General features: G+C 35.0%; 1 protein-coding gene across 2 annotated transcripts in view; it reads right to left on the bottom strand.

Moving 5' to 3' along the window:
* HGF (hepatocyte growth factor) overlaps positions 1-14,004 on the bottom strand; it is a 68,261-nt gene that overhangs the window by 23,162 nt on the left and 31,095 nt on the right. For both annotated transcript variants that reach the window (XM_006777146.2, XM_006777147.2), the window contains exons 8-9: positions 5,641-5,815; positions 1,759-1,886 (exon numbers count right to left, since the gene is read on the bottom strand). In XM_006777146.2, the coding sequence (XP_006777209.1) occupies positions 1,759-1,886; positions 5,641-5,815 (303 nt within the window). The remainder of the gene's footprint in view (positions 1-1,758; positions 1,887-5,640; positions 5,816-14,004) is intronic.

The raw sequence follows: 14,004 nt of genomic DNA, 5'->3' as shown, positions 1-14,004 counted from the left end.
CAGTGAAATTGACTGAAAAGGGACTCCTCCCCTCTTCTCTCTGCAACTGTGTTCAGAGTTGTTCGTGAAAAATGTCACTGAGAAAGAGGTTAAAGGATAGATGAGTATGTATAGGACAATAAATCTATGAAATGAAGCTTTGACTCTGGCTTGGACTTTTTAGGATGATTTAGGATTGACCATAGCCATCGTAATTAAATTTATGTGAAAAAAATAATTATTCAAAAATCAGAGCTCTCAATTTACTATATATTAATACATGTCCATAACCTAACATTATTAATAATCTTTGACAAATAATTTCTTTTTAAAATCTATTTCAATCTGACTTTTCTCTACTACTGCTCCTGAAACAATTACCTTCAATGGCACCTATGTTTTCAAGTACAATGGTGATTTATTTCAAACCCCATTGTTACATACCATCTCCCCTGCTAACACCCAGGTCCCCATAACTCTCATCTCCTAAATTACTGAAACAATCACTCAACTGATTACCCTGTTTGAGCCCTTGTCAGAAGTTCTGGCTATTTTCCATAATGCAGCCAGGATCGTCCAGTTAAAATTTAAGTCAGACAGGTCATTTAATTTCTCTTCTCAGAACCCTACAAGAGTTCCTTCCTTTTCAGAATAAAAGTGTAAATCCTCCCAACTCCTACAAGGCCTATGCGATTTTAGCCAATTGCTCTATAACAGTGGTTCTCAACCTTCTGGGCCTTTAAATACAGTTCCTCATGTTGTGACCCAACCATAAAATTATTTTCGTTGCTACTTCATAACTGTAATGTTGCTACTGTTATGAATAGTAATGTAAATATCTGATATGCAGCATGGTCTTAGGCGACCCCTGTGAAAGGGTCGTTTGACCGCCAAAGGGGTCGCGACCCACAGGTTGAGAACCGCCGCTCTATAACCTCATCTCCTGAGACTCTCTACCTTGCTCAGTCTCTACCAGCCAAAATGATGAGCTGTTTCTTTAAACTTTTCAAGCACTCTTCCATCTCTTTGCAATTGTAGATTTTTTCTATCTAGAATGCCCTTTATAAACAGATGCATATGGCACATGTGCTCCCTGATGTCTTTCTGGTCTTCTTAATATGTAAGATCTTCCCAAACAATTCTATATATATATAAAAGCCTAAGCGACTGTTAGGACCTATCGACCACATGACCGGTCAAATGGTCACTATGATGTGCACTGACCACCAGGGAGCAGACGCTCAATGCAGGAGCTGCCCTCTGGTGGTCAGTGCACTCCCATAGCCAGTCAACCTCCCACAGTCTCTATCCCTGGCCTGCCCTGATGGGCCCTGATCGCCAGCCAGGCTGAGGGACTCCTCCACCCATGCACAGATTTGTGCACTGGGCCTCAAGTTAAAATATAAAGTAGCAAAACCCCTCTCTTCTAACTGGGACACTTTTCTCTCTAGCACTACCACAAACTGACTTACTATCCCAACCTCGTTTTTACTTTGCTTGTTTTCTATTTACCAGAATTTAGTTTCAAGGGGGTCAAAGAATTTTGTTTTGTTTCCTAGTATATCTCCAGTGCCTAGAACTGTGTCTGGCACTGATATACAGGCAATAAGTAAATAAACGTTGAACAAATGAATGTGAAAAAGAAATTAGACTTGGGGACATTGCTTTTCAACAAAAGCAGTGCAATGAGAAGTAGGCTTTCTGCTGTAAGTTGTGAGCTCCCTTTAGGCAGTTCCCCTGAATTTAATCATGCCCATATTGCAAAATGTCAACTATTACCTTGTCCTCTCGAGACGTCACATTTTGGAATTTGGGAGCAGTAGCCAACTCGGATGTTTGGATCAGTGGTAAAACACCAGGGTGACTCAGCCCCATCTGGATTTCGGCAATAATTTTCTCTTAGGTCCCTATTGAGAATAAGCATGTTAATGTAAATTGCCCAAGTTCTTACATCGATGGAATCAGCACTCCTGTACCTCTAGACACCCCCAAATGTGTGCATGGCAATAATTAGAGTTCTAAGTTTTAGTTTTAGGATAGTTAGAACAATTTAGAATTCAATATATGCAACGGACACTGCCCCATTACTGAAAAACATGCTGACAGATGTCAGTATTCTTTTCCTCCAACCAGCCTGGAGTTTCAGACAAACAATCCTGCTTCACAAAAGAGAGAACTGGTACCACTCACTACATTCTTCTCACTTATTGTCAGTCTAGGACTCTCAACTGCTACACATTTTAAAACTAAACTCTTATTTATTATCTTTACGGCTCATATATAATGTAGAAACAACATGCATCTCTCTGTAGAATAAAGGCTATTATTAATAGTCATTAATTACTCTCACTTAAAATGAAAATTTTGCCTAATCAAACATTTGCCACACAAAAACATCATACCTATTTCTTCTTTGAATTCTGTCTTTTCTCGATTCATTTAACTTGCTACATATATTTATATTAATTGCACATTACTTATTTCTTGACTTAGAGATGTTACCTAAATCTTTATAAATATTTTTGTAAAATAAAGACATAATTATAACATAGAAACCTAATATAGAAGTCATCAATGTAGTATATATACATCCTTTATTTTACCAGTAACTTATTAAGTATTTAGAGTTCTCAGTAAGGAAAAATTCTATACAAATATTCTCTGTGTATAAAAGTATTTTAATGCAAAACTTAATATAAAATTCACTTCAAATGAAATACTGAATTTAAGACTTGCTTTCCTAAACATGCTCTCTAATTTAAAGCAAGCTTGCACTGTCTTTTTGTATATCTGTGAATAATAATTTAACAAAATTAATATTAAATCTAATAAAACCACATTATTTACATCACTTAGGTCCAATTAAAAGCACTGCCCTGGCTGGTGTGGCTCAGTTGGTTGAGCGTTGTCCTGTCCACTGAAGGGTCACCAGTTCCATTCCCAGTCAGGGTACGTACCAAGTTGAGGGTTCTTTCCCCATTTGGGGCACATGCAGGAGGCAACCAATCAAGTTTTCTCTCTCATATTTATGTTTTTCTCTCTTCCTCTCCCTTCCTCTCTCTCTAAAATCAATAAAAACACATATTTTTAAAAAGAACTATAATTTTATTGATACCAAAATTAACCATTAGAAACTGAGAAGTTCTTAAGGAAGAGGCTTGGGTTTGATTATAAAATCAATAATAATTTATATAGTAAAAATAGGTCCTGACACAAACTTTGCTATTTAAGATTATAATAACAGTGATTGCCAATAGTTAAGGCCACAGAACAACAAGTTTCCATAGTTATAACCCCTATTTAAGCCTTTAGCCTTCTTATAAATGATAAAATTATTAACTGGAAAGGTAAAGAAAATCTGTTATTTCTTTCAAACAATTTATACTAATGTTTCAAAAATGTATGTCAGTACAAAATATGTGCATTAAAGTTTACATAAAATTTATACCATTTTGTAATTTTAGATGAATAATTGCTTAGTTAAATTAATTTAGGGCGAGATCATTAGAGTTCTAAGGCTAACGAAAGTCTTAGTTTAGGCCCACTTTAAAAACCTAAATCTAATTGCCAGTGAGGTTGAACATCTTTTCATATATCTGTTGTCCATTTGTATGTCTTCTTGGAAGAGGTGTTTGTTCACTGGAAACCTATATTATCCTATTAACCGATGTCACCTCAATTAATTTAATTAAAATAATTATTTAACACACACAAATCAATATCTATAAGCACCTCATTAATCTAGATTAAGCAAGCGTGAGAGTCAAGGCATGCCCAAATGTTTTTTCTATGATCTTTCCCTTCACTTGAAGAAAGAATTGTTTACGATTTCTAAAACAAATTAATTATTATATGATTCATGTAGATTCATCAGGGCACTATGGTTGAGTTATAGTTTTAAAATTGTCATTTGTAAGGAGTCTCATATTGCAGCAAATGGTGTTTAATGCAACCAGAGACACCTGATTAGCACACTGTTCTCTGTTAGACCACAAATAAATGCATCAACATTCTGAGAAAAACGTTGAGTCAGATTTTATCTGTTTTATAACAAAATTCACTATTTTTTTAATGTGGGTTTAGTAATCTTGACCAAATAAATAAATTAAGAAAGGATAACTTAAATTCTGATAACAAATAACAACTAAACTTTTGATAATTTTTAATTGTGTAATATGTGAATTACATTATTATTTTTTCTTACAAATAAATTTAATTGGGTATTCACACATACATGATTTCTTACTTGAATATTACCAGTCTTAGAAAGTGTGAATGGCACTGACAGTGTCTCCTCTATCTCTCTTAACTAATCTTTTCTCATTTTCTTTGCTTTCTTTACTTTGATATTTATTTCCAAGGTGTGAAACATATAGGTCAGGAATAAAAAGTATACTGCTGTGAAAAAAAAATGATGGAAAATAAACCCAGAATATCTACTCTAATTGCCTTATTATAAAATAATGAAAAAACTCATAAGCGATGAATATTTATTATCTAAGTAAATACATTAAATTAACTTAAAAAGAAAAACATAAAATATCTCCCTTCTCCAGTGGATTGGCTGACTAGTGCTCAAAATTCTCCATCTTGAAATGTTAAGCTCTCTTATTAAAATCCAATTACATAAAGCCAATATATGTTATTTATAGGTGCTATTTCAGCAAGGCACTATGAATGACACGTGTGTTATAAATTTCAAAAGCAATCATTTTATGTTCCCCATAACAAGGTGGACAATTTTAAAACACATGGCATTGTGGCTGTGTCTGTCCAACAAGTCAAGTGGTGAAAAAAAGCAGCCACAGAGGAGGCACATACAACCAAGTAACTGACATTTAAGGGAAGTTTCTTTGGCTTAATTCACCTAAACAAATGTTTTACATCCCCGTTTTTAAAAAGCAAACCTAGAAACAAAAGAAAATATTCATTTAACATTTTAAAAAAAGTTTGTTTCAAGGCCTAATATTCATCAGTTTACAATATTAGCTGAAAATAAGATACTCCTCTTTTTGCAGGAGAAAAAGTATGTAATCTCACCTAAAGTTAATATGAAAGGCACTGGTTTAAAATTTGACTGGTTACTATTACCATTTATTGGTTTGTTAGACCTGAAGGAACAAAGCTATGGCCCTAGCCAGTTTGGCTCAGGGGACAGAGCGTCGGCTTTCAGACCACAGGGTCCCAGTTTTGATTATGGTCAAGGGCATGCACCTTGGTTGCTGGCTCCTCCCGGGCCCAGGGCCCTGGTCAGAGCTTGTGCAGGAGGCAACCAATCATTGCGTTTTTCTGACATCGATGGTTCTCTGTCTTTCCCTTTCTCTTCCACTTTCCCTAAAAATTAATAGAAAAATATCCTTGGGTAAAGATTAGCCAGAAAAAGCAAAGCAAAGAACAAAGCTGTGATTAGAAACCTGTATATGTGCTTCCCGAAGCATGGCACATAAACCATCTGATTTGAAAGTACCTAGAATTCTTGTTAAAAAATGCGTATTTGACCTAAGGAATCAAAATCTCTGAGTAGATTAATCTGCCTTTTGATTATCCCTAGCACACTAAAGTTTAAGGATCACTAACACAGAAATTAGTGAAAAGTAACCACCCTACCTCATTTTCCCAGAGCTTACTGCACATTTATAATATTTGCCTTAATTTACTCACTTGCACTTGAAATTTTCAGGAGTTATGTCATGCTGGTGAGGATACTGGGAATCCCATCGCTGACATGGAATTCCATTCCAAATGGTATTGACGGTTCCCCGATAACCTTCTCCTTGACCTTGAATGCACTCAGTTGTTTCCATAGGGACATTGGTGTCATTCATAGTACTGTGAGCTATTGATAAAAGTAAACACAAATTAATAAAATCTTTCAAACTATCATCCTTCTGAATGTTCATTTGCATTCATATTACCCGGATATTTTGTCACGTACATTTTTATAATAATTGAGTGGAATAAATATTAAATGTGTCATTATTACTATCACACTTAACGTACAGGAGCAAGTTGACATGGTGGACCCGACTGTGAAACTTTTCTCCATATAAAACAGAATATTTTAGCTTGGCTTCATCTAGACCAGTTTAAAAAAGCATCAACTGGTAATTTTTAAGTTTCCTGGATCTGTCTACTCATGTTTTAACATTAGACATAAAATTTCTCCATTTATTAATGTTTAACTATCCCATATATTTTTTAATCGCTTTTCTTTGGAAATTGAAAAACATCTATGAGTAATATAATGATCAAGTAGGGAAATGAAAAAAAATACTTTGCTCTAAGTTTGGCCATTAAAAAAATTTTACGAAAAGGGAAATTAATGTTGGTCTAGAGATTAGAATTATAAAAAAAGTCAATTTATCATTATGGCTATCTCCTTTCCAATTTTCCTTTCAAATGTCAAATTAGGTTGGTCTTAAAAAGTCCTTCAAAGGCATTTATTTCCCTATGTCACTATAACATATATGCTGAGTATATATTTCTGAAATAACTATACAATTATTCCTAAAATTAATTTGCTTAAATACATACAAAGTTGGTAATGGTATTAACCTTGGTTTTTCTGTAATATTATAAATATACTAGAGGCCTGTTGCATGAATTCGTGCCCAGGTGGGGTCCAGCTGGCCGGCCCCCTTTGAGGCTGACCGGGCTGGGCCTGCTTGGGGGAGGGGACGTGGGAGGTTGGTCAGCCAGCCCTTCCCCCTGGTCAAACTCCTGTTCGAACTCCCTGTGGAACTCCTGGTTGAGGGGACAATTTGCATATTAGCATTTTATTATATAGGATTTGAAGCTGATATGCTAATTTCTTTTATTTTTAATAAACTTGTTGACATTTAAAAATACACAAATTAGTTGTTCTAGCTCTTTTCTTAGTCCAACTGTAATTCTTACCATATTTTATGAAGATCATGAAAATTTCAGTAACAAAGAAGTAAAAAAAAAATACAAAATTAAATTTTTACCACAACGTGGACCTTCTTTTTGTCTTTAATGTTATTCAAACAAAATATAACTCAAAACATTCTGGAGCAACCAAAATTCATATGCCTTTTCAAAACATAAATGAAAATGTTTATGGTTCAAAAGAGTTAAATTCAGTGTAAACTCCTCAGTAACCTTTTGCCATTCCAATGGCATTCAAGATACTACTGGATAATTTGACACCCTCTGGGACAGTTTAAGATTTGAATAAACGCCTTTGATTTATCCAATCTGGAATTAGATGTATCAGTTCTCCAAAGGAGAGGTCAAAATTAGACATGACTTCAAAGGCCAACGATGTCTATAAAAGTGCTCCTTACTTAATAGAGTAAAAAATGTAATGGCTTTTCACTTTTATTTAACTTAATATTTTTCTTACAAATAATTACTACCTCATGTGGTGAAATGCTTTATTTCATTAAATTCCATAGAAATTACATAGCTTGAAGTTATTCTATGAAGCTTTGTGAAAAAAAGGAGGAAGATTAATTAATAACCATCCCAACAGCTGGAATATGTTGTACATACAGATTTCTACAAATTTGCCTTTTAATAACATCAGCTCATTTTTAAATGTTTTAATTTTTTATGTACCTACTTTAAGGAAAAAAAAGTGCCTCAGAATTATCCTAAGTTAAAAGGAAATTCAAATTGAGATGAGAAAGTGGCTGAAGATTGACTCATAAAGTGCTCATGGTTGATAGCCTAGAGAATGTTTACAAATGTAAGAACAAAAATTATTGAGCAGGAGAAATGACTTGTATTTAAAAAGTTGGTTCTAATTAACCAAGTTCTTTATGATTTTAATATTACCTAAAGTTCTTTCAAGAAATAGTAAATTAGATGGATTTCATAGGTCCTGAGGAACTATATGTATTTCATTAAAACAAAGGCCACTAAGCTGCTACATTTCTGATAATTGGGACAATTGGTTAAATTATGTGAGGAGACTGTGGGGGGAGACTGTAAAGGATGATAACTCTAAAACAGATAAAAGATCAAGCTCATACTGACATATTTCATATATAGCTGCAAAACTGTATGTGATGTGAAAGAAGACAAAACAGATGTCCTCAGGAATCCATAAATTTGTTAGCTTAGCATCTGAGAAGAAAAGATTTGATCCTTCACTTCTTGGACACAAACTCCTGGGCAGCGAACTTGTGACCTTGGTTGGGACTCAGAGTCCTGACCATGGGAGAAACAGAGTTCGAGCAGTCAAAGCAGAAACACTTCTATTAATCTCTTCACAAACCTCTTTTACTTTCTTACTTATTTGTATATATTGTTTTATTTTTTTATTACTGACTCATTTTTTTTTTCAAGGCTGAAACTATGACTCTTTGTTTTCATGTGGAAGTCATCACTAGCTTTTGTTTAATGTAAAAAAAAAAGAACTGCCCCCCCCTGCCCCCCACCCCCGATACACACACACACACACACACAAACACACACACACACACACACACACACACACACATAACAAAACAAAAATAAAACTTGGCTTAAAGGAAACCCATCTGTCACCAGGAGCCTGGTCGAAAGATTCGTATTTTTAGAAGAGAAATACAGTACAGAATTCTTTAGAGAGCAGTTTTTATAGAGGTTTGGGGGGGCGGGCAAGAAGTTTTGAAGCTACTTTGGGGAGCTTATTTCCCAGGCTCAAGTATTACTCTGACACTGTGAACACGTAACAGCAAAACTTAGTCTAATGAGTCCCCACCAATCACCTTTAGCTACATGTGAGCCCAACACATCTTACTAGGAACCTAGATTAAGGCTGAGCCAATCAGAGATTAACAGGCTCTTATTCTCCTTGGACAACAGTATGATTTGCCAGATATAAACCTAAACAATGAAAAACAGGGAATATGCTATTTAGAGATGGTGAGGGATTTGGCCATGATTTGATGGAATTTCTAAAAATGGCAGCAGATTCAGAGGGCTGTTTCCTCTACTATGTGAATGCACCAGCAGCCTCTCATTGTATAACTATGCCTGTGTGGAGATGTGAGACCAAAATTTTATGCCTACTGTGTTAATGTAAGATTAAATATAAAGTGTCACTTTTAGAGAGTACTGCATTTTCCAAGTAATTTTTCATAAGCACCTTTTACAAAATGACACTATTGTAGAAATGACCTAGAATCGTTAAAATGTGAAACAATACATAGAGCTTTAACCAATTTGAATTACACTGCTCTCTGTAAAAGGGAGATAATTAACATAAACGAATATTATCATAGTTCATTAAGAAATTAATACCAGGAAAATTAAAAAAGTAAGCAATCATATGATCATCAGAAAATATTAAGAGGAATGTTAATATATAAAAGCTAGTAGAAAATAACTATTTTCCTAATTTGAAGGTAAATATATAACCTCAAACACCTGATGGTTTTACTTATCCTTGTGTTTTTAATTCAGTGGAAATATTACCTATGATTTTAACTACAAACTAGCAGTATTTATTTATTTTTGTTTTTTAAATATATTTTATTGATTTTTTACAGAGAGAAAGGGAGAGGGATAGAGAGTTAGAAACATTGATGTGAGAGAAACATCAATTCAGCTGCCTCCTGCACACTCCCCATTGAGGATGTGCCTGCAACCAAGGTATATGCCCTTGACTGGAATCGAACCTGGGACCCTTCAGTCTGCAGGCCAACGCTCTATCCACTGAACCAAAACAGATAGGGCAAAACTAGCAGTATTTAGATAGAATTTTACTTTAACTAAAAAGTACCTTCTGAAGTTAGTGCATCTGTATTTATCCTATTTGACATTCAGCTGCTAGCAGTAACCCCATAGACCAGTGGTTCTCAACCTTCTGGTCCTTTAAATACAGTTCCTCATGTTGTGACCCAACCATAAAATTATTTTCGTTGATACTTTATAACTGTAATGTTGCTACTGTTATGAATCATAATTTAAATATCTAATATGCTGGATGGTCTTAGGCTACCCCTGTGAAAGGGTCGTTCGACTGCCAAAGGGTTGTGACCCACAGGTTGAGAGCCACTGTCATAGACAAAACTTCATAATTCTGGTGGCAATGTATAAGAATAAATAACAAAGGCCAAAAAGGTAAATTAGTACAAGATAACTAGTTGTCATCAATCAATAACACATGCAGCTGTCTAATAACTATTACCCAATGAGGACCATGATGAATGATTTGTCCATAGACCCTTTAATGTGATATAAATGTTTGATCTTTGCTGCCTACATACATACTTACTATTCAAACAAGATGATTTATTCCTGAACTGCAATAAAGTCTACTTCTTCAGCTGTCCTACTGTATAAATATCAAAACCTGGTTCAAAAACAAATGCTTTATGCCAATTACTTTGGGAAGGGCTATTAATGGTCGGAAAGGCGTTCCTTTAGACTTAATACTGTAACATGGCACCTAAACTAAGGGATGCGTTTGAAGAGTCTCGGAAGCCAAGTGAAGTGTTAAGCACAGAAATATCCTCAAATATTGGCAGAAATGGATGAAGTCTAGCCAAAGCAAGATGTTTTTTAAATACTGCATTCCCACGTACACAAGTATTTTTGCAAGTAATGTCTACCACACTCATACTGAAACTATCCAGAATCTTCTGAGAGTTCCGCACAAATAAAACATTTGCCAGAGGTGTCAGTAGTGATCACCCTTTGGAGCAGATGCAAAGATAATTTATATGATCCTTGGTGGCCTAGGAGAGAAAGAATGTTTTTCTTTGATGATTGACATGAAATTTTCTGTTTGGAGAGGCTTTCAGGAAAACAACATTTGCTAATTAAATGTTTTACTGTCCTGTTAGAATACAATCAAATACAATGGGTGCCTCTTGGAATGTTAATTTCACTTTGCTGGTGTAAATTGCTAGTGGGGAACTTTAAGGTTTAAGAGAATGGACATTAATTGTGATGCAATATGTGGAACAAACATCTGCTTCTTCCCCACCCCCACCACCACCCACCCCCTACCCCCCCAAAAAAAACAGTAGAACAAGATGACTAATAAGTCTGATCCGTTTTCTCTGTGAAAGGCTAGCCAAATCTATGCAGAAAGACCACATGGCCCTCACGGAGATCCAAGGCAACTGAAGAATTCTAATGCACACGCATATTACAGAGAGCCACCCCCATGGTCTGTAAGACTTACATGGACAATAAGTAAAGCCCTACATTTACATATCCCCCATGCACCCCAAAACTTGGTTTTCCCAGTGGTGATAAGCTATCACTGTTCTTTTGACTATAGTAAAGAACAAGTTGCTTCACAGGCCCTTAGACAAATACTTGCTTATTCTTCCCACTAGTTCAATACACCCACTTCTTACTCCCAGCTATTGAAGAGCAACTGAAATGCAGGCTTTACTCTATGATGGTCCCTGGAGATTCAGAACAGTGTGTAAGGCTACTCGCCTGTCAACAGACTTGTATTCTTTGGGGCCACAAAAGACAGGACCGGGCTCAATGTAAATTTAAAAAGTTTCTCGTTTGAAAATTGACGTGGGAAAGTAGTATAAAGACCTCCAAAGTGCAAACCTCAAATTGCTTGCACGTTTGCTTTCCATGTGAACCTACAATTCCTAACTAAAACTTTTCCCTGGACTTTATCCAAGCCTTTTCTGGTATAAAATGCTCAAGAGACAAGACTTTCATGAAAGGTCTTCAATTCTATACTCTTATTCCTTAGTAGATGACTTGGAAAAAAAAAAAACCTTGAAGCATAAGATCTTTCCCTTGAGAACGGTATTGACAGTATCGTTTTTTCCTGACTCAGACTACAGTAAGAAGATTTTATTCCTATGAATCTCTGTCTGGTGTTAGATGGATTAGTAAAATTCAGAGAAATAACCAGCTTTCTTTAAGAAAGAAAATAATTTCAGTGTGTTTGCGTGTAATTTTAGGAAGTGATTTTCCCAAGATACAAACATACTGAATTTTTAAAGGTAGATGTTCTCTTAAAATGGTGCCAATGTATATTAGTTACTAGGAGGAAGGGTTCCTTTCATTAATGACCAATGGCAATATAACTACATGAGACTGCTCAGGCTGCCATAACAAAATACCACTGACTGGGTGGCTTATACAATAGGTGTGTATTTTCTCACAATTCTAGAGGCTGGTAAGTCCAAGACCAAGGTACCAGTCAATTTGGTTCCTGGATTGCATATGGCTACTTTCACCTCATATGGTGAAGTGAGAGAGTGAAAGAGATCTCTCTTCTTCTACTTATATAACCACGAATCCTCATTTTACTTTATTTAACCTTAATTACATCTAAAAGCCCTATTTCCAAATACAGATACAATAGGGGTTAAGATTTCAATATATGAATTTTTGTGGGGAAGGGACAGAATTCAATCTATAACAATATTTTTAATAGAAATCCTAGCTACCAAAGATCTGCCTGGTTTAAATTTCTGAAGTGGGATATAAAGTTTCAGTTATACAAGATGAGTAAGTTCTAGAAATCTGCTGTACAACATAGTACCTATAGTTAACAATACTGTACTGTATGCTAAAAAAATGTTGAGAGAGATCTCTAAGTGTTTTTACCACAATAAATAAATAAATGGCAGGGGATGACAGAAGGAAACTTTTGAAGGTGATGGATTTGTTTATTACCTTGATTCGTGGGTATATAGATGTGCTTAAACCCATCAAATCGTAACATTAAATATGTGAAACTTTTTATATCAATTACAACTGAATAAAGTTGTTAAAAATAAAATGGTCTGCACACTTACATATCTAGAACTTTAAAAAATAAGAAAAATAAATAAAAGGAAAAAATAAGGCAAATCATGAAAAGTCTTGTCTCTTTAGTCCATAAAGTAAAGACCATCAAGACAACCAGCAACAAGGGGACAAAAATTAGACCAGGGAAACAAGAAACCTGAGGATGAGTTGATGAGGTGATGGGAAGAAGGTACAAAGCAAATTTTCCTGGTAGACAATGTCTGACAGAAGCCAAGTTTTCATATGAAAATCAAGAAGCATAGAAGAAAATTAAAACTACCACTTTGTAGGAAAGTAACATTCATTAATTAAACAAATTTTTGTGGAACTACTACCATGTACAAGACAAAGTACTAAGCACTATTGGAGCTTACAAATCTTAATAGTGCTATTAACTAAAAAATTTCAAAAGTAAGTATAAAAACTGGATTCTAAGAAGTACATAGAAAGAGAGGCTTACGGTGCTATAAATATATAATGGGTTTTGATAAGGAAAAAATAAGGCAAATCATGAAAAGTCTTGTCTCTTTAGTCCATAAAGTAAAGACCATCAAGACAACCAGCAACAAGGGGACAAAAATTAGACCGGGGAAACAAGAAACCTGAGGATGAGTTGATGAGGTGATGGGAAGAAGGTATAAAGCAAATTTTCCTGGTAGACAATGTCTGACAGAAGCCAAGTTTTCATATAAAAATCAAGAAGCATAGAAGAAATTCCAGGAAACACAAAAAGAAAATTAAAACTACCACTTTGTAGGAAAGTAACATTCATTAATTCAACAAATTTTTGTGGAACTACTACCATGTACAAGACAAAGTACTAAGCAGATTTGGAGCTTACAAATCTTAACAGTGCTATTAACTAAAAAATTTCAAAAGTAAGTACAAAAACTGGACTCTAAGAAGTACATAGAAAGAGAGGCTTATGGTGCTATAAATATATAATGGGATTTAACCAACTCAGGGACATTGAATGAAGAAATGATAACTGAGTTGAACTTTGAACTCGTGAAGGGAGAGAAAATTGTTTGAGGCAGAGGAAATGGCAGAGGTGAAGGAACTATTATGATAATACTAGTATGGACAATAATGAGGTATAAGAAGGAAACTATTCTGATAGAGCAGAAAGCATGGAGAGAAATGTGATAATATATGAGGTTAGAGCTATGGATGTAGGAGTAAAAGATGGTTTTCTTTCTTCTTTGTCCTGAGATCAAAGAATATTATTGAAGGGTTTCTAACTGGTGTGTGTAACTGAGTACATATGTTGTATGCCAGAGATGGGGTATACTCGGA

This window comes from Myotis davidii, unplaced genomic scaffold, assembly GCF_000327345.1.
Source record: "Myotis davidii unplaced genomic scaffold, ASM32734v1 scaffold49, whole genome shotgun sequence".
Taxonomy (NCBI): domain Eukaryota; kingdom Metazoa; phylum Chordata; class Mammalia; order Chiroptera; family Vespertilionidae; genus Myotis; species Myotis davidii.
Note: the sequence above shows the minus strand (reverse complement) of the source record. Positions and strands in the feature narration are given on the sequence as shown.